At 40.7% G+C, this 20,619-nt stretch overlaps 3 protein-coding genes across 3 annotated transcripts in view; all 3 read right to left on the bottom strand.

Annotated features, from left to right (window-relative positions):
- dpysl2a (dihydropyrimidinase like 2a) overlaps positions 1–6,699 on the bottom strand; it is a 12,829-nt gene extending 6,130 nt beyond the window's left edge. Inside the window, exons 1-11 of the mRNA XM_020590650.1 lie at positions 6,347–6,699; positions 4,391–4,479; positions 4,026–4,210; positions 3,695–3,859; positions 3,094–3,155; positions 2,871–2,951; positions 2,711–2,779; positions 2,496–2,616; positions 2,253–2,409; positions 1,535–1,676; positions 1,246–1,416 (exon numbers count right to left, since the gene is read on the bottom strand). Of these exons, the coding sequence (XP_020446306.1) occupies positions 1,246–1,416; positions 1,535–1,676; positions 2,253–2,409; positions 2,496–2,616; positions 2,711–2,779; positions 2,871–2,951; positions 3,094–3,155; positions 3,695–3,859; positions 4,026–4,210; positions 4,391–4,479; positions 6,347–6,388 (1,284 nt within the window). The 5' untranslated portion in view covers positions 6,389–6,699. The remainder of the gene's footprint in view (positions 1–1,245; positions 1,417–1,534; positions 1,677–2,252; positions 2,410–2,495; positions 2,617–2,710; positions 2,780–2,870; positions 2,952–3,093; positions 3,156–3,694; positions 3,860–4,025; positions 4,211–4,390; positions 4,480–6,346) is intronic.
- An 899-nt stretch (positions 6,700–7,598) lies between these two features.
- Positions 7,599–12,507, bottom strand: bnip3la (BCL2 interacting protein 3 like a). Its single transcript, XM_020590411.1, has 6 exons — positions 12,393–12,507; positions 11,041–11,311; positions 10,871–10,952; positions 10,702–10,790; positions 10,440–10,589; positions 7,599–9,123 (listed from the first exon to the last, which is right to left on the bottom strand). The coding sequence occupies exons 1-6, from the start codon at positions 12,442–12,444 to the stop codon at positions 9,075–9,077; spliced, it is 693 nt and encodes a 230-aa protein (XP_020446067.1). The 5' UTR covers positions 12,445–12,507; the 3' UTR covers positions 7,599–9,074.
- Positions 12,508–13,363: 856 nt separating this feature from the next.
- Positions 13,364–20,619, bottom strand: part of ppp2r2aa (protein phosphatase 2, regulatory subunit B, alpha a) — a 13,184-nt gene continuing 5,928 nt past the window's right edge. Inside the window, exons 6-10 of the mRNA XM_020590412.1 lie at positions 20,293–20,470; positions 18,704–18,868; positions 17,867–18,036; positions 17,550–17,641; positions 13,364–17,193 (exon numbers count right to left, since the gene is read on the bottom strand). Of these exons, the coding sequence (XP_020446068.1) occupies positions 16,914–17,193; positions 17,550–17,641; positions 17,867–18,036; positions 18,704–18,868; positions 20,293–20,470 (885 nt within the window). The 3' untranslated portion in view covers positions 13,364–16,913. The remainder of the gene's footprint in view (positions 17,194–17,549; positions 17,642–17,866; positions 18,037–18,703; positions 18,869–20,292; positions 20,471–20,619) is intronic.

Raw genomic sequence — 20,619 nt, forward strand, 5'->3', positions numbered from 1 at the left:
CTTTGGGTCATGACCGAAAGGGCAAGATCCCAGATACAGGCGGCCAAAATGAGCTTTCTCCGCAGGGCGGCCGGGTGCACCCTTAGAGATAGGGTGAGGAGCTCAGTCACCCGGGAGGAGCTCAGAGTAGAACCGCTGCTCCTCCACATCGAGACGAGCCAGCTGAGGTGGCTCAGGCATCTGTTTCGGATGCCTCCTGGGCGCCTTCCTAGGGAGGTGTTCCGGGCATGTCCCACCGGGAGGAGGCCCCGGGGAAGACCCAGGACACGCTGGAGGGACTATGTCTCTCGACTGGCCTGGGAACGCCTCAGCATTCCCCCCGAGGAGCTGGAGGAAGTGTCTGGAGAGAGGGAAGTCTGGGCATCTTTGCTTAGACTGCTGCCCCCGCGACCCGGTCCCAGATAAGCGGAGGAAAATGGATGGATGGATGGACTGTGCAGTAGCAACCGGAAGTGGAGTGACAGCATCAGACCACCAGTCAAAGCTGTCAAATCAACCAAAATACACCCCTTTTTATATAATCAAATAACTTATTAAAAACAAACTGACCAGAAAAATGACCACATCAGCATGCTATCTACCAAAAACAACAACTGTGACCTCTGGGAATAATTTATCTGATTAGTCCCATCTGTTAACATAGAGGAGACGGGATTTATGACCTATACTGCAAACAGCCACAAGGGGGTGATCACGTCACAGTGGCTTCACTTATGGGAGCTGTCACGGCATCTATATCTTCTACAGTCTATGGTAGTGACCAAATCTTTTGTCACACCCAGGAATCACACACTTCATGATTTTAGCATTCTCACAGTAAATTTGATAAAGTTGTGCATCCCACCAAGCTACAATGATTGGTCTAAAATGTGGTTTGCTTCAGGAACAGTATCTCTCCAATCAGTGCTACTCGTAGACTGGACAGCTGTCCTGCTAACCAGTCCAACACAGAACTAAACAGAAACAAATGTATATAGGCTGTTGTACAAGCAAAACCATGATTACTGTGTTATTAAAGCAGAAGTGTTTTGTAAAGCAAAGAACTGAATTTGAAGCTGGGGGCGTCACCGGGACATCTCATTTTGAAAGTTTACAGTATTTTACAAAACATTACAATATAAGGCTACACATTTTGGGAAAGATGGTAGTTATAAGTTATTTGGTTTAAACAAGCAAATCACTAGTATGGCCCTTTTAGAATTACATCTCCACAAGTCAAAGACATAGCAGACACATCCATCCTACCAGGTTGTGGCTCTTAGCTGAGATGATCTTAGTGACATCTGGGTCCCACAGCACAAGGTCGGCATCGGAGCCCACAGCGATGCGGCCCTTGCGGGGGTACAGGTTGAAGATCTTGGCTGCGTTTGTGCTGGTCACTGCCACAAACTGGTTCTCATCCATTTTGCCAGTGACCTTTTGGGACAGGACAACAAATGACATACTAGCATCTACACATACACAAAGGTTTAGAAGGTTACCTGCTGTTGTAGGAGTTTTGGAATATGTGAAGAGTGGGTCGTATCAAGCTTACCACACATTTGTCCCAGATTAGGGACATCCTCTCCTCAGTGCCATTGGTGCCCTCTGGGATTAAGGTGAAGTTGTCTTTTCCTACTGCACGCTGAGAAGTGAGGAAAGTGCAGTGAGCACTGCCAGTCACCTGCAAGTCCCCACTAGATAAAAAAAAAACAGCAAGCTTAGGATATACGTCATACATCCAACAAGTGTTGTCTTTGACCAGTTACTCATGAGCGGGCCCAGACGGAATCTGTGCCCGCAGAATTCCGACGAGGCCTCCGCAGATTTTCCACAAATGTTGAAAAGAACTTTGTATTTCAGTGGCCACGTGTCCTTAAATTTTACCACAGTGGCATTTCCAATAAATGCTAACACTCTGAGAGTCTTGAAATGCAGATGAAATAGAAAAATTCTCAAATTTAAAAGCTCATATAAAGTGATGTCTTTCACCCTGCTCAATATAGTTTTAGGTTGCATTAATGCATTTTGGTGCTTTTGCTCAAAAATAATCATTGTTAGCTAAATTAGTATTTTCTTTTACATTGCAAGCAAAAAAAACATCACTGTGCAGTATTCCACAGCATTCCATTCGGAGTAACTGCAAAAAGCAGTACAAAAATCCGCAGATTACGTTTGGGCCTGCTCATGACAAAACTGAGATGCAGCACACAGCAGAAACATGTGTCAAATTGTGCTCCAGATATCTTTCGGCCCTAGCACAGAGCACCTACCATGACAACAGAGAGTTGAGATAGTCAGGGGTGGTGGGATCAGGGCTGAGAGGTGGAGACGTGACATAGGCTGCAGCCTTGGCCCAATTCTTGCTCCAGTAATGGGTACCATCTGTGCCCAAGCTGGCTGATATGGGCTCTCCATAAACCACAGCACCTGCAGGAGAGACAGGGTGATTATCAGTGCAAAGTATAAGGGTACAGGGCATCAGCAAATAAAAAGTTCAAAATTGTTCTTTTTACCCCTTTTCCTGGCCAGGGCAATGACATCAGCAGCACTCTTGCTCATCACCTTGGTGATGTAGAGGGGACAGTTGGTCTGATTGGCTATGGTGATAGAGCGATTGACTGCCTCGGCCTCCACCTGCAAACACGCAAAGTCAGGTTCATCACCACCATACCATATCTGACTTACAGAAGATTGTCACAGTTGTTGGAAAACAAGTCCTCCATCCTACCTCCTCTGGGCGGCTAAGCACGTGACCTTCAGGGCCAGTGATCCCCAGCTCTAGAATACGTCTCTGTTCCTAAAACATCAACACAAGGACAATACAATCTCAAAATAGATAAAACTGCTTACATATAACAACAGACCAACTTTAGCATTAGTTCTGTTACCTCTGCAACGATGTCGCCATTCTCAGCATGCACCTGTGCAATGGCTCCAAGATCTCTAATGTCACTGAACACTTCATAGATCTAAAAGAAAAAGGACACACATTGGTCAGCCCACAGGTCAGGCATCTACTGTTATCAAATACATTGAACAGCCTAGAAAACATAAGCTGTGACAGACAACTCAGCAGAGATCCCACCAACATAGACCATAAGCTGAGCATACCTGAGAGTCAGAAAGTTGGAAAACATCCTTATAAGCCAAATAGACCAGGAAAGAGTTGACACCTAAAGATAGAAAATTTATGAGAAAAAACTGCCAAAATTAGAATAAAAAGAGCAAAAGAGAGAAACCCCAGAGCAAAGGAGAGAAGTAAAATAAAAAGAATATAAACTACAAAGCTAAAATATTGAATTATTGTACTTTCACTTGGTGGAAGAGTGGTTGATCTTTCCCCATGTAGCATCTCAAGCTATTTTTATCAAAACATTTCAACGTACCAGTAAAAGTGCCAGGTACAGTGGCTTCACAATGTATTCACAGTGCTTCACTTTTTGCACACTTTATGTTGTAGATTAACTGTAACTGATTAAACTGCCAATTACTGTCCACTCAATAACCCACAATGACAAAATGAGAACCTGCTTTTAGACATTTCTGCAAATTAAAACTCAATAATCTCATTTACAAAAGAATTAACACCCTTTGCACTACATTCAAATTAAATCTATAACACAAAGTGTGCATAACGTGAAGGGGTTAGAGTACTTTTTGTGAATCAGTGATCTTAAACTCTATATGGAGACCTAAAGTGTTCACTACATACCATGATCCTTCACTAGGGTCTCCATCTCTTCCTGAGTGCCTTTGTTCCACTCTGTGATGTCCACGTGCAAAGAATAGTCACAGCAGGACTTGCTATCAGCCCACTCCCTCCACTGTTTGAAGGCAGCAACCAGGCTGGCACCAGGCTCCGGCACCACGTGGTCAACTATAAAACACAAATAAACAAGTTGGGTTTAATGTCCGTAAGCAAACTGCATAATTAAATATGCTTCACGGCATGTGCATCTGCAGGAGTGTAATCCCTGCCACAGGATTACTGTGCATTTAAACTGGTTGAAAACATGTGGAAATCTGTCTGACATAACACATACTGATCGTGGTTGTCCCCCCAGCCAGGGCTGCCCGGGTGCCCTGGTAAAAATCATCTGCCGCAGCCATGCCTCGATCAGGCATCTGGAATCGGGTGTGCACGTCAATACCTCCGGGCATCACCATTCTCCCAAGAGCCTCTATGATCTTAACTCCCCCGGGAACGATGAGGTTGTCTCCAAGCTGCCTGGAGGAGACAAATGAAAGAAAATGAATGAAGGAAGCATGATAAAACACAGACAATCTACACTCCTTCTTGTATGATACTGTTCTGTCATTTGTCATAGTTCCTATAGGACCTAAGGACCCACCTGAGTTGGTATCGCAAAGATTAAAAAACCGGCACTGTTAGTCAAACTGAACTTACTTGATGACCCCATCCTCCATGTAGATATCAGCTAAGAAGGACTGATCATCGTTCACTATCTTTGCTCCTTTGATGAGGAGACGGTCACTCTGAAAGGAGGAGACAGTGTACATATCACCCACAGAGCACACAGAACCACCTGCTGAGCAGAGTCAAAGAGCGAGAACGAATGCTTCCATGACGCACCAGTAAATTTACACGGTTCAAACTAATTGGTTTAGAACAGAGAAGAATCTTGAGCAAACTTTATAAATTTATTTAGCTTATGAGTTCAGAGACTTTTATTAAGGCAGAAAAAATGCAGCTGAAGTTGTGAAGTATCCAATGGTCAACCCAAACAACAGTGACACATGATTCATTTACACTAGACACGATACAAAACAATACGATACGATGTGATACAATACAATAACATTCTATTATCAGATAAAATATGAAATTTGTCTTGTGACATCATTTGAAGTTAGTTTCTAGGGTCGCTGGACACAGATAGCAAGCATTAGGTATACAAGTATTGGCTGTGTTGTATTTCTAGCGGCATTACTCTCTTATAATTTGGTCACATACGCTACGTCAGCGACAAGCACGCTGACGGTGTCGTAACACATTAACTGAAAATGTCTCATTGTGCAAAAATTGCTCTCATCCACCAGAATGTGTACTTCTATGCACTATGTAAAAACAGACCATCGTGATTAATCCTCTAATCTACATTAATACAACTGAAATGATTGGTAAGAACTGAATGTACCTAGTTAAAGGCTTAATGTCAAGTAACAAAGGAAATTATATAAATGGAAGTAGAAACTGTGTGTTACATACTAAGAACTACACTCACCAGTAGATACATCTAGCTAAAATCTAATGCAATCTAACATAGAGCTGCGCCTAACAATTATTTTCATTATCAATTAATTAACACTTGATGTGAATGAGTTCAATCACTGTTATTCAGGGACAATGCCTAGCCTTGGTGTTTTGTTTAAGGTTCTGCAGAGTGAAACTATTTGCTCTGTGTGTGTGTGTCTAAAGAGATGTTGTGTCTGGGATGTCAGAGCTCTACATTTATAACCTTGTCTTGGCCTATGACTGACATCTACCTAGATAACCGTCTGATAGGAAGCCAGTACATTTCACAAGCCAGTCTGATGTTATTAAATGATCAAACTTAAAGCAGTTACTGCCTCTATGCTTTAGCAGCATGATGAAAACACACGAGGAAAAGGTTTTGGATGGTGCTCTCCAATGACCTACTTTCCAAAAGAGATTTTTTCAAACTATCACAACATCCCTGCTGCAGTTCTTTAACCGCTGTGCTTTCTGGTTGAAAAGCTGTACTGTAAAGCAAAACAGTCATTACACTGTCAAGCCCCCATTTCTAACAGTATCTTGCAGAACTGGGATTAAAATAACCCAATCCTACCCTATAGCTGCAGCATTGCAAGATTTTTCAAGCATTCTGTGCTCCATAAATAAATAACATATATAAATAATAAGAGTGAAATTGATACCAGAGGAGAGAGGATGTATGATGAAGGAGCAGAGTATGACAGTGAATGAAGCTGTGAAATCTGTAGACTCCCTAGAAGCGGCGGATGCTGACAGGGAGACTTGGGAGCACAGGTAATGTTACAGCTACTAATGGAAAAAGCAACGAGTTACGTCCTGCATGTTCATTATTATAGAAAAAATACTACCTAAGCTCCAAATGAGGAACTGTCAGAAAGAGCGTGCTGCAACCCCACCGGTTGGTTATCATAGTGCATCCTAGGCTCAGGATGAGAAGCTGAAGCTGCTGCTGATGACAGCGTCAGTGGAAATTAATGGGCACGAGAGCTAAGCGTCGGCTAACTGTTGGTCTGATCCGGAGGCTCAGCGCACGTAAAAAACAAAAACAAAAAACACCACAACTCAGTGATAAATGTGATATTTGTCAGGTAATAAAACAATACTCACAGTAATTCGAGGAATGTTTTTCTTTCCTTGGTAGCCCGACATTTTGCGGATCCCTGCCACTCGGCTAACCCTAGCTAGCTAGACTGGAAAACCTAAACTACCAATGAAAGGATGAAGGGATGCTCTGCCTGTAGGCCAGTCGACGCCCTGGGCTATCTGTGCCTGTCTGACAGTTTTTGTAGAGTGAGTAATGTTTGTACAATGCAGCCTAACAAATAATTTAAGCTAACCGTTATATCGTTGCCTGACACTGCTGTCCTTGCGTTTATTGCTAAAGAAGGTCCATGAAGACCATACAAGCATCAAGAAGACAAGGGCCACAAAGAGATACCGCGCATGCGCACTACCCCACCCTGCTCAGCTACAGCTCCATGTTTCTTTGATGTGTTTTCAGTGTGAGGGGAAACAGGCATCGCCTGTTTAATTGGCTGTGTCAGATCAGCATGAGCCAGGGAGCTCAACAAGTTCCTGGGGAATAAAATAATTACATTTTGGATTATCAGTTCTATCAGCAGGTGATTATCTTTGCCATTGTATATTTATGTAAGTAAGCCGGCTGTGTCATCAGACAAAGCAAATGACACATAAGATGACCTTTTGCTCTAGGCACACTTGTTTTGAATTAATAGTTGTTTCAGACATGGAAACACTTTTAATTACTGAATGTATAGTTGGGAAGAAACACTATTTACTGTACCACTGTGAGCAACATGGAGGGATTAGGAGACAACATCCCCTCCACCAGAGACCTCCTCCTCCACCACATATATGAGTAAGACACCCAAAGTCCCACAGTGGTTGGGAGTTGTTTTTTGTGTCTCTTTGTGATCACTTTCTGGCATCTTGCAGGTGTTTTGACCGAAGCTCTGGCACAGGTCTGTGACCCCTTGGATCCCTTGCCCTGGACATGATGAGCAATGTTACACTTGAATCAGACTCCTAGGTCCTTACTATTTAGCACTAGCAGAATAAATTTTGACCTCATATTTCAAATTAACCAGGGCATTACCCTGAATAAGCATTGTTTGGTATGTCACACTGAAAAATGTGTAAAAAAAAAATACTACACATACTGTATCATCAAAAGGTAAAATGCATGTAAGTATGCAAATGAAAGCAACTAATAACTGCTGTGCTCACTGTTGCTCAGTAATCAGCCATGCAGAAGCTATAATGACATGAGCATTATGATGTAAATAATGCATCAAGGTCTATAGAGCTCTATTCACTCACTTTACATTTATATCTCAGCCACTGTGTACAGTACAAACTTTATTCAAACTCTGCAATGCTATGTATTGCACACTGATCAACTGCACATAAGCCTGTTATGATGCATGTCCAGTTTCAATTAGTATTAGTTATATATAATACTTTAAAGCCTAAATGAATGTTGCATGCTTGAAATCAGTGCTGTCAGTGCAGCCAATACTATACATTATGGTCAGCTATGTTTCATATGATTATGATTAAGACTGACAGAAGAATCATCCAGTTGTTCAATCAGCGTCAAAATACAGAAATCACATACATTTTCTTCAGTTTCTATAATTTTCTGGAAGTTCTAGACACACTGTACATTGTTTATTGTTTCATAAAATGTGAAATGATCACACAGTGAATCATCTAGATAAAGGTCAGATAACATCCTTGAACAAGGCCCCTGGATATACTGTCCTCTGGTGGTTTCTGCCACTGACACGTCAGCAAATGAACTTGATATGAATTAATATCAATGTATAAACAATTTATACAATCTCCAAAGGTGTCTTCTTACGTGGGGCAGATCACAGCTTAAGTAATTTTTCACATCTACATCTTTAAATACCTAAACATAACAGAATAATCAAATAAACAGCTTAAGGTAAATCACCGATGTGCAGTGGTGAAAGACAATAATTTGGCACTTTGCCATTGCTGCTATATTAAGTTAGAAGATATGTAGGCAAAAAGAAATAGCATATGGCCTGGTAAACTGCAATCCAGCTTAGGTTCCACTATCAGAGTCAACTTCAAACAACCCCACTGTAAAATTTTGGAGCTACATACTATATCAGTGTTTTAAGCTTTCCAACCATCAAGAAAACAAAGCTTTTGAAGGAAACCCTCAGGGGTCAACAAAATATAACATCTACTCGCAAACGTGTGGAATTTAAAAACAAATTCCACTCGTGTATCATTGTTTGTTGCCCAAAGCCAAGTTTACTGCACCCAAGCTCAGAAAGTTAAGGCAATAAAAGTCTCTTCTGCTCTAAGAGCCAATTCAGTTTCTTTGTATTGCAGATGTGGCACATATTTTTGGTTCATGCACTCTGCCTATCAAGACACCAAAGGAGAGGTGCGTCTTGGGAGAAGGCCAGATTTCACATGACAAAGCATCAAAAAGTGGAGAAATTTCAGAAAAAAAATTTCAACCTTGAAGCCATCACACATCAAATCCTTGTCACAGATTTTTGAATTCAACAGGATCAATAATATTTTCCAGATGAAAAACAGTCTTATCTACTAGCAGCTGATAACATTGTTGCCCTGTGACAAAATGTGATGAAGTGCAACCACATTACGCAACGTGTATACTGCTATAACTAACATCTACCATGTGACAGAATTCAACACAGGTTGGAAGGAATACATGAGTACAATAGATGCAGAGAAACAGCTTGACTACAGGAGGATGGTTGAGAGACTTGGAGACAGGAGAACATCCAGGCACTGCTTCATCTTCAATTCAGTATGAGCTGGCAGAGGCTGTGGCAATTCTTTTCCCAATGTACACCCTAGAAAAAATATCCAGAACATACATTAAAATCAAATCAGCTGGAAAAAAAATTAGATAATACATAGAAACATTTTAGAAATGGTGAAAAATGTTGATGCTGACACTGATGATTTGGCTGTAAAATGAAGCCCTTTATCAATATCAATTGTTTAATGAAAATTAAGGTATATATTTTCCTAAACGTCCAGGCCAGCTCAGTCAATGAAGCAGGTGATCCCAGTGAACCATCACAAGACACAAGTGACAGCAGCTATTCCCCCAGTGCCTGGTTCCTACTCTGCAGGAGACAGATGTATGTGAAAAGTAGCACTGTGGTGCAGTGGTTAGCACTGTCACCTCACAGCAAGTAGGTTCTGGGTTCAGACCTCATTTGGGGCCTTTCTGGTGTGAACTCTATATGCTCTCCCCATGCCTGCAGGAGCAACTCTAGGTTCCTCCCACAGTTTGAAGACACGCAGGTTAGTTTAGAGCTACAGTAAGTAATATTATTCAAATTTGTTTTTGTAGAAACATCCCCCAAACCTATCTTAATGGGGAGAGTTGCTGTCAGGCTCCTGTGACTCTGACTCATCAACAAGCGGCACAGAGATATTCCCTTCTAAAGGTTTTTGACCAGGGCGGCACTCTTACCCAATCACAGAAGGCCACAATCAGTGGTGTGAACTCACGACTGTCAATCAATATGTGAACGCGCTTTGGCTCTATTGACATGGTCACAGGCTAGCAAGCTACTGTTTTCAGTGTTAGCTGAGACAGCTACATGAAAAAGAAAGTCAAGAAATTAGTGTTTTGTGGATGTTTCTTCTAAAAAAATTTTGAATAATATTACTTACTGTAGTTTTAAATTTATTAAAAATAATTATAAATGAAAATAATGACTAGTAACAATAGACTGTAGAAATGTGACTTATTAGTGATAATTCCTATTTCAGATAACCATAATAATAATATCCAGAATAAACAGTTTGTATATACATAGATGGCAAAAGTAAAGTTATATATATATATATAAATACAGTTTAGCATCTAAATGTTAAAATGTCTTGCCGTACATACACACAGGCCTACTCCCTTCACCGTGATGCACAAAATACCCAAGAAAGAAAGCCATGTGGGTTTCTTTAAAAACCAGAATGTAGCATGGCACTTAAATGCACTAAATGGGTTTAGTTTTGATAAATAATCAATATCTGCTGCTGTAGACTCTATGCATAGATATACAAATATACACATCCCTCTGACAGCAACGTGTCCAGGGTGTACTCCACATCTCACCCAATGTCAGCTGGCATTGGCTCCAACAGTGACACTTACCCAAGACCAAGAGCAAGGATGTGTGAGATGAGTAAGGAAGGGATGAAGACTTTGAGAAATTCAGCAGAGAAGATGCCACCTTTCTTCATGGCTCCACTCTTTCTCATACTGAGAGATACTGAACGCCGGGGGTGCCTGAAGTGGAACTCCCTGTGAGGAACAATCAGTCCACCAATTAATCCTCAGTTATTTCAGAAAACAAATGAAGACAATATCCTCAACCACTTTTAGTGAATAATTCTCGACGTGAGAGTCTGCTTACTTTGGTGGAATGTTTTCTGGTCTGCTGGACCAATCAGCAACCCAGTCTACTTCTCTGTCCTTTTCTGCACCATCTTCATCTGACTGTGACTGCAGAGGTAAAGCAATTAAGTTTTAGTGTAAAGTGAAAAGACCTGAAAGGGGGTTAAACTTTAAATATGTTGCTTTACCTGACTGTCTCTTGGGCTGGACATCTCCACATCAAAAGTTATCTGACTCTCATCATGATCTGGACTTGGTGGCCTATGAGGACTGAATAAACATAATGGGATGAAGAAAAAAAAAACTTGCAATAACAAACACTTCCCTAAGCTGTGAGCATGATGACCTTTATTCCTACCTATCACAGGAGGAGCTACTTGGGCTGGATTCATGCTGTGCATCCAGGAGGATCTTTTCCATGTCTCCATTGTGGATAGAGGAGGATGACGGTACATGTTCTAGTCCTCCGATAAGGGTTTCATCATTCTCAGGCACCACTTCCAAGGTCTGCAGGGTTTGACTCATGCCAGCATTTGCATTTATTTGGTCTGCAGCCGGTGTCATTAGCAGGTTGGGCGGGACATCCTGGGCCTTTGTGTTACCATTCAGCTCCAGCTCTACCCAAGAGCCTTGGCAACACAAAGGTCAAGAGGAAAGAAGAAAGGCTTGTGGTGTTAAAGTGCACACAACACAGAGGCATACCGCTGTCTCCTTTCAGATGTAAACAGCTAACTTACATTTCCTTCATCGCTGATACTGCATTCAAATAAACAGGCTGTGCACCGCATCCACGATACCATATATTTCTTTGTGCCACTGCCCAACAAAAACAACCTGCACTTTGTGGTTTTTATTCGGACAGGAGAAAGTTACATAATCTCTAACTGGGCTTGGGTTGAACATAGAATGTAAACCTTATGATAAGATCAGGCGCATGTCCCCTCATTTGGGGCTCGTTTAAAGTAAAAATAATTCATGCAGTTCGATGCTGGCACATATGCGTGGCTGACTGTACATTTACAGACGAGTCTGTTATTAACGCGGTCTTGCATAACTGTATATGCAAGGTAAGACAATTCGCCCAGGCATGTCGATGATCCAGCTGAAATGATGGATATAGCGCACGTCCCGTTAACAGTGTCCGAGCTAATGTAACTTAGTCCTTAAAAAACAGTCTCTTCATGATGGAGCATACATTTGGTCAGTTAAGTGTTACAATAACATTTAGCTGTAAGTATGCAGGCACTTTAGCTAACATCCCACCATTGTCTTCCTGTAGAATTTAGATTAATTAGAAAAACTGTAACTACTCAATAAAAAGCCAACTCGGCTGGTTTGAGTGATATGACCCACAGACACATATATTTAAAATAGCACTAAACAGCAACATTTATTTCGGTTTTTTTGGCCCAAACTTGTTTTTATTTTGGCAATAACCCGTCAAGCGCCGAATAGTGTGCGTGATTGGCCGATATCCCATCAATCAAACATTTAGCTTAACGTGATTGGCTAGCATGCGGTGCCGTCCAACAACATCAGCCCCCACCCTTCCCACAAGAGGAAATACCATACGCATGTAACTTTTACAATAAAATCTTCATTACGCTAATATGCTCAAAACTCTATTTGTCTCTTTCTCTCTCTCCCACACACGCACATTAAGGATATATAAAATTGCTTTTGTAATGTGGTGCATAGTCCGGTACCTACCATGAAGCGCGGGCTCTTCGTTATTGTTTTGCTGAGCAGCAGCGTTGGACATGTTGACTACCCAGTTTTAGCATTCATCAACATGACACGCAGACAAGCTACGATGTGCGCATGCGCTAAGGCTAAGACAAAAGGTGGTGGGTATTTTTTTTTCTCTTTAAATGCCATTTTTCTTTAAAAATTAAAGTACGCACTTGTCACAAATGTATATGATTGCAAGATTTACCACACTGACAGTGAGAACAAATTAAGTCCCAGTGCATTTATGGCTGATGTACATTACCAGTCAAAAGTATGAGTACTAACACCAACAAAAAAATAAACGTTGAATGTGAAGGTGTGTTCAAAGACTTGACTGGTACTGTACGGCATTTGTGCAGGGCTTGGGTGGACTCTGTCTGGGTCTGTGGAGGTTTTGAGGACAGATGATAGCAGCACAGCTGGTTTCAGTCATCTTATCACCAACTCTTCAAATAACAGCAGGCTTACATGATTAGACCCAACTACTATTGTGGAAGGGCATACACATCCATTATGGTTTGTTGGGTTTTTCTGTATAACAGTAAGGTCTAAACCTTACTAGCTAAAGTGCCCTGAGAAAATTTTTGTTGTGATTTGGCGCTATACAAACTGAACTGAATTGAATATGGATGCTAAATGGTGGATCTACAGTATAAATCACCTCTCCTTCAGTTTCACAAAATGTCCTATTAAATTATGAATGACTTGTTTTTGGCTAATGTCAAAGGATGTGTTTCCTTACCATCACGCAGATGGTAACATGTGACTTGAAAAGCAGGCCCTGATCCTGAGAGGGCTAAAGTGCTGAGATCAGATGCAGACTGCCCTGAATAGCTAGTAGAAGCTATGGTCACAGTAAGAAGTGATTTGCAGACAATCTTTTTTTTTTTTAGTCAGGGTAGCATTTCACATTATCTTCCATAAACAAACCTTAAAGCAGGGTAGCAATTTAGTTCCAAATTCAGATATTAATCTCTTTATTACTTTTCATCTAAACTGTATTTTATTCCATTTGACAGAAACAGCTGTACATGAACCATTTAAACAGATCAACTGTCCTACAACCTTTATTCATGAGCCCCTTGAAAGAAAAACATACAAATTAATGAAATTCACAAAAATAAAAGTGCATTTTGTTGCAACTCCTCTGATACATTAAATGTGTTTATAATGCTGCTGCAAGTGGAAAAATCTTATAACTCCAATTCAGACAGCTTCCTGAATGAAGGGTATGTTCATGTTCAAAAGCAATTACAGAAACTTAGATTTCACAGAGAGAAAAAAAAGGGTGGGGGGAGGAGAAGGACAAGTTGCCTAAATAAGGCTGATTTTCCTTAAAAGCTGCTTTCTTGAAGGTACAAGGTTTTAATCACAGAGCAGCGGTAAGTTCCCCTGAGCAATCTCCTGTCTGGCATGCTAGAAAGTTCAAGAAACATATTTGATTATCTTATTTCTACTTTATGCTATAGGAAAGGCAATAAGGTTCTTATGAATGTCTGTGGTTTACACCATAGCTTTGAACAGTAGGTATGAGGACATTCTGAAGGGAAAATGAAAACAATTATTGGTTAGTTATTTGTTTTTTTAAACCAGTGTCAGTGACTGTATAATAATAATGCCCTGACATAGTCTGTGGCATCTTTTTTTAAAGTCAATATTACCTCATACTATTATGATATTGATTTTTGCACTTCAACATTTTTAAACAGCCTGGTGGAACAGTAGTCATTAAACAGTGACTAAGTAAACACTTCCTTTGGGTGAATGACAGGACAAGGCTGATCAATGATCTCATTTTGAAGGGACAACTCTCCTTGTTGATTGGTGGCTAACCGATTGCATCATTCTCGACTGTGGAACAAAAAGGTGCCACATTATACAGTTTAATACATAAATGATAAAGTAAATTACTTGAATGACCCTCACGCAATCTTGCATCAGACAATAAAGACAAGTTGATTTTCAAAAAGGTTGTGAAATGAATACAAACACAAAAAAGATATTAGCAAAGTGTCTTATTAGAGGACATTACCCAGAGCCCTGAGAGAGTGACATTGAACAGTAGCTTAACACCACATATAGACATAGGTGGTTATTTTGGTGACATCCTAGCAATTGGAACTCAGTTCTCTAAAGGCAGGAGTGAAACAAACAACCCACATAATCCAGTGCACCAACAAGATTCATGCCCCGATTTAATAGTTTAACCTGTCCACAAGCAATAATTTCAACAAAGTGAAAAACTGCGCTATAATCAATCAACTGGTTTACACCAGAACAGAACTGGTAACATGTGAATGAATCACAGCGTCGCAGACCGCTCCCATGTTCACTCCAAGTCAGTCATGACCACTCCATACACAATCATCTGTAAACCAAGTGCTAAACAAATTCTCCTTTTAAAATAAACAAGTCCATCTCTGCATCAACGAGAGAAGCCTGTCATACAATAATTCCAAATCAGGAACTCTGCCTAGTCAACTGACTTGACTAGATTTAGAGAGAACTTGAGTTAACCTTACATGCTGATTAAAATGCCTTTCCTAGTTAGACCCCTAAGGGTCTATTCTTTCACAGGGAGCAAAAGGATTCATAAACAAAACCATGGCACATAAAAGAATGTTAAGATCTAAATTAACTCAGAATCTGACTCTGGAATGTCCAAACGAGTTAAACATAAACATCAGTTACAGTCAACCACATTTAAAACTTTTAGTGCTTATGACTACAGAGGTATTGACACCTAAAAATACTTCTCTTTGGACATCCCACATCAGAAATAACAGTTCTTTGATAACACAAAAAGTCTCTACCTTTCAAACAAACACTTTCCAGAATAAACAAAATGTCCCAAAGTCATACGACAGATTACCTGACGAGGCAACCTTCCATCTACAATCAGTCTGAGATAGACAGGTGAAGAAACTACAGTGATCAGACTGTAATCCTATTGCCTTTTTTTTTTTTTACAAAAATAAATCAGCTATAGTGATTATTCTTTTATCAGATACAGTACAAAACATAAAAAAAACTAGATCCAGAAGGGGTAAAGCAATCAATCAACCTGCAACACCACAACGGGCTTTGTGGAGAAGCTGGCAGCAGCACTCAACTTTGGAGCCACAGATCACAAGCGAATTAGGCCACATTATGCCGTTACACCTTTCCACACTTTTGTCCTGAGCTTTATATGATGGTCCACATGTGTGCAAGAGTGACTGGTCTGACTGGGGGCACCCTGTCTGCAAAACAGCTTTAAATAAATACAGCGTTGGAGTGTACAGGACTAGTTACTTTGGCATGATTCACCCCATTCAACCCCCCAAACCACATACCACCATTCTTATGTCCATGCTTGAAGGACTACATGAAAATAGTTTTTATGGTTTAGCTCAGTAACTAGAAACTACCTATACTTTACTGTGGACAATTTTCCTAAATGTAGCAATTTTAATATTCTATATAAAATCAACCCACAGGCTTGAAAATTAATTTGAGATAAACAATCCATCTCAGTGAGCATATGGTCAGATTTTGGTAATGCAGCTGAAAAACTTTGTGTCAGGTATTACAGTACCCCTGGTCAAACTGACTTTTCTTGCTTACACTACAGAACAATGATAGACTTATTTAAAGACAACAAATAGTTCACTGCGATGGAATAACAGTCATGCATGTTGACTTTCTTGTATAGAGAAATTGAATCAGCACATCAGTGTCTGCCTTGAAGTTAGAACTTTGATTTGGTAAATACTGGTATGGTGTGAACAAAGGTTAGCGGTAATATAAGTTAAACTAAAAAAAAACAACAACAACAACAACAACAACAACAACAAAAAAAGCTAAAATATAATAAAACACTAGAATAGTCCTTTAACAGCATCACCATAGTGTACATTAGGAGAGAAATATTGTGTGAATTTGGCAACTTCGCAAATCTAGAGTGTTGACAGCTTGTATTAGCAGTATTTCAGGCCAGAACGAAAAGGAACTTGGTGACATACAGACAGGAGAAGGAAATTGCTATTCAAATGAATAAAAATGGCAGCTACAAAAACCTAACTTGTAGGTGTGACATACTGTACATGTGAACCATGTCACGATGGCACAAAAGAATAACAAAACAAACTAGCTAAACGTGTGTATTTAACGCATTTTCCCTTTGGATGTAGTGGACTTGCAAATGGTAGCCTGGCAAAAGGAGTGCTCCTAGTGAAGTAACCCAAGACAGCAAATCCCAAAGTACTGACTCAGATCTACAAACCTGGCATGCTTACATTTCTAATACACATGGATATTGTGCTTGTAATGGCCGGCTTGGATGTACTGTGTTAAAGCCACTGTTTGTTGCTGTACATCATGTTACATTCAATATTAAAATCACAGGGGACAGATCATATGAAGACTTGGGGATTTAGCCAGAGACAGATACTAATTATATGTGTTTATCAGAGCAGTGGGGCTCAAGAGGAAACAAGGACCTGAGTGGTTCAACGAATGCTAGTTCAGTTTCTCCTGGAATATGTACAGATTGTTGGTTGTGGCCACAGCAATGATGTTGTCCAGAGGATGCCAAGCAGTGTGGAGGATCTTCTTGTTAAAGTCCAGACTGTCTACACTGATCTCATCCTTTTTGCGCTTTCCACCTGTGCTTACTTTGCGAGGTTTCAGGACCGATCGTACCTTGCTATTCTCCCGTGACGCCTCTAGGGTCACATCCTGCCGATAGCCTCTGTCAAACATCCTGAAGAAGTTGTTGTAGGAACCAGTCATCACAACACTGCACAGAGACAAAGTGAGTGAGTGATGGTAATGAAGGACACTGAATCAAAAAAAAGCATATGATTCTCTGTGGAGGTCCACTACTAAGAGCATGTACAGAATATCCTTTAGCCACCCAAACCCAAATTATGAGCAGCCTTGCGCTCTGCACTAAGCAGATAACCACAGTAAATGATAAGACCGGTGACGCTGGGTTTGTTTGCTGGGTCAGCCCAAAACATTTTCCTGTCATGCATTTTGAATGTGTGATGAATTCCCAAGGCATAAAAAGTCAAAGGTGACTTTCTCAAAAACAGGACTGCACTGAAATTGTTAGTTCCCCAGAAGAAAATGTTTTACACTGAACAGACATACCTGTCATTCCCATTCCAGCAGCACTCAAACTTGTCGAAGATGCAATCATTTTCATAGAGGGAACACAATTTGCTCCTGAGATATTCATGTACCTATTGAAAGCAAGTGATGAAGAGGAGCTGTAGTTATAATCAACAGTTGTCCTACAGTGAAAATAACATTGCGACAGACCTGGATATTTTCATTATGACCTTTGCAAAATACCTCCCTCTTGTGGAGAACCACCAGAATGATGCTGGGCTTCACAGTGCACAGAAAAAACCTCTCTCTCTCTCTCTCTCACACACACACATCTTGGCATGAAACCAGTTACAGACCTGATATGTCTCTACTGGCCGGGTCTCCATGTTGAGATCCCAGATTTTGACAGACAGGTAGTCGCGGGTCATCATGTAGCGTCCACTGTGGCTGAATTTGACATCAGAGATGGATGAGATGATTTCAGAGAAGAACGAACGACTGTTTGGATCCTCTGGCTCTTCAAATACTTAAAAAAAGAAAAAGGATGCATGCCATTAGAATACCCTGACTACCATTCATGGCAACAGGCTACATTTGGTAATACAGCTACACACAATTCAAGGCGGCAAATTCAATTCTAGTAGTCACTTCAATAACACTCTCTCATATTCTGTTTGTGGCTTCAGTCCAACAATTTTGGCAAACACATTTCTACAAACCCGCTTTCTCTAAAATTTAAAGAATGAATAAATAAATCAAATAAGTAGCAGTTTTGGAGCTCTAACCCTTAAATGAAGGGGACTCACACCACCATAGAAATTAACTGAATTTTTCTTCACTTTTTTAAATGTATGGTTCCTACCATCAACTAATTTTCACAAATTAAATCCATACTTGTTTTTTTTAAAAGCAAAGTTATACTTTCTGGGCAATTGTCTCACCCAATCAAAGTATCTGGGATTTGAATGCCATTCTAGATAACAGTATGTCAGCTGATAAAGATACCCTTTACAGAAACACTGGCCTCACAGCTGGAGCTGGGCAACCTGGGTTTTTAGGCTGTAAATTAAAGCACTGTTTTCTGGTATTCTAGTTCAAATGCAGATCACCCAGTGTCTTCAGTTGTGCCACAAAAAGATCTCAAAGTTCAACAGCTTCCCTGCAGGCACACAGCGTAAATAAAAGTGGCTTACTTTTGGCATGCTTGTCACACAGTGCTGATGCCCTCATGTCACACATGCGGATGGTGCCCTTGCTGCTGCTGTAGACAAAAGTGTTGCATTGGCTGGGGTGGAAATCTGCTGCTGTGATCACTTCTGTCAACTCCTCCATATTGGCTGGCTTAATGTCAACAATATCTGAAGAGGTGAGGTTAAGGTCATGGAGCAAATCAGACTACTTACAAAAGTCCATCAGAAATAAAATGAAAGAAAAGGTTATTATTTATATAGTACAAAGACGGCCTGCTATCGCTATTTTGGGGAGGCGACAGTGGTGCGGTGGGTAGAGCAGTCGTCTACCAACCAGAAGGTTGAAGGTTCGAATCTCGGTGCCTGCAGTCCACATGCCAAAGTGTCCTTGGTCAAGACACTGAACCCCCCCGTTGCCCGCAATGGTTAGAGCCATCGGTTGAGGTGGCGCCGCAGATGGCTGCCTCAATTCTGTACCGGAAACAAATTCCTTGTGTGTAACATACTTGGCCAATAAAGGTGATTATCCTTCCCCAGTGGCCCAAAAGGTTTTGCATGGCTCTGGGTTAGCAAATAGATTATTAGAGGTCAATGGTATGATCTAACGAAATAATGACTGGGACAGAAAATTCTTCCCTCTCTGCGATCAAGCTTTCAGAAGGACATCTGCTATAGTAGGTGGTCTGAACTAATCAGGTGCCATCAGCAACACTGGCTGATGAGAATACACTTACAATGACAAAATAGCACTGAATTATGGGCCAGCCAAATGCTATCTTAGAAAGGGACAACATGGAACAGCTTTCTCAACAGAAAGTCATGTGGGCATTTCAGTTCAGAACTAAAACTACTTTACTCTGTACACTTTAAATCTAGCCCACAGTATGTTAGAGCCACTGCGTAGAACTTAAAAATACCTTACTCTGGGGGTATCTGGTGGTGGTATCAAATGTGACACTGTGGTAGAGGCTATCACATTGCATTTTTCAATCACTAATGTTCAGTTTGCCTTTTTTGTTGTTGTTTTTAATACACCCACACACAGGTACAGAATAGTCATTTGTGTGATCTACAATAAGAGAGATTAATGTATTGGCTTACCCTAAATCACTAAAATGTCCTAAAATAAAGCTGGCTTCAGTTTTTTGCAGAGACAGTGATGCAGTCTGAAAGAGTCCAGCTTGAACTGATGTGGTGAGAAGGTGAACACATGCAGGGATCATAATCTTGTGAATCAGAACTACCTCGTACTACTAGTACTAACCAGGACCATTATTTCACATACATGTACAGAAACAAGTAAACCCTTGCAAACACGTGTTCATTTAAAAAGGACCCCAAGTTTGACAGTTTTCTCTCAAACAAACTGGACAAATAGCAAGAGAAGTTGTGTAAAAACTAAAACAGCCAATCATAAACACATGGGAGCTATTTGTAAAGCCCTGAAAGGCTGCATTTCCCAGTGCAGTTAGTACAGCAATGCCACAGCTTTCTTCAAAAGGTGAGAATATTAAAGTCTATGGGAATAAATACGATGAATAATAAGACCTATAGAAGATGATGACCAAACAGCACTAAAGAACAAAGGATACTAAAGCTGCGATCAGTGATCTCCAGATTCCACAGGTTAATGCGCAGGTCATCTGCAGACAGGTAGGTCTCACAATCACTGTTGACTGAGATGGAATTGATATGGTAGGTATGAGCATTTGAAAACACTCGTCTGGGGCTGGCTTCCACCATCAAGTCCATGGGCATGAACACCGGTACCTGTGGAGAGCAGTGGGGGTTCGTATCACCTTATTCTCAGGGAAAACGCAGCAACTTTTGTGGTCACCATATTGTCCTCTACACATTTTTGATTTCATTCTTAAACTGCTCTTGTCACTCTGGTGAAAAGGCAACAGATGTATGAATTC

This window comes from Monopterus albus, unplaced genomic scaffold (assembly GCF_001952655.1).
Source record: "Monopterus albus unplaced genomic scaffold, M_albus_1.0 scaffold12.1, whole genome shotgun sequence".
Lineage (NCBI taxonomy): Eukaryota > Metazoa > Chordata > Actinopteri > Synbranchiformes > Synbranchidae > Monopterus > Monopterus albus.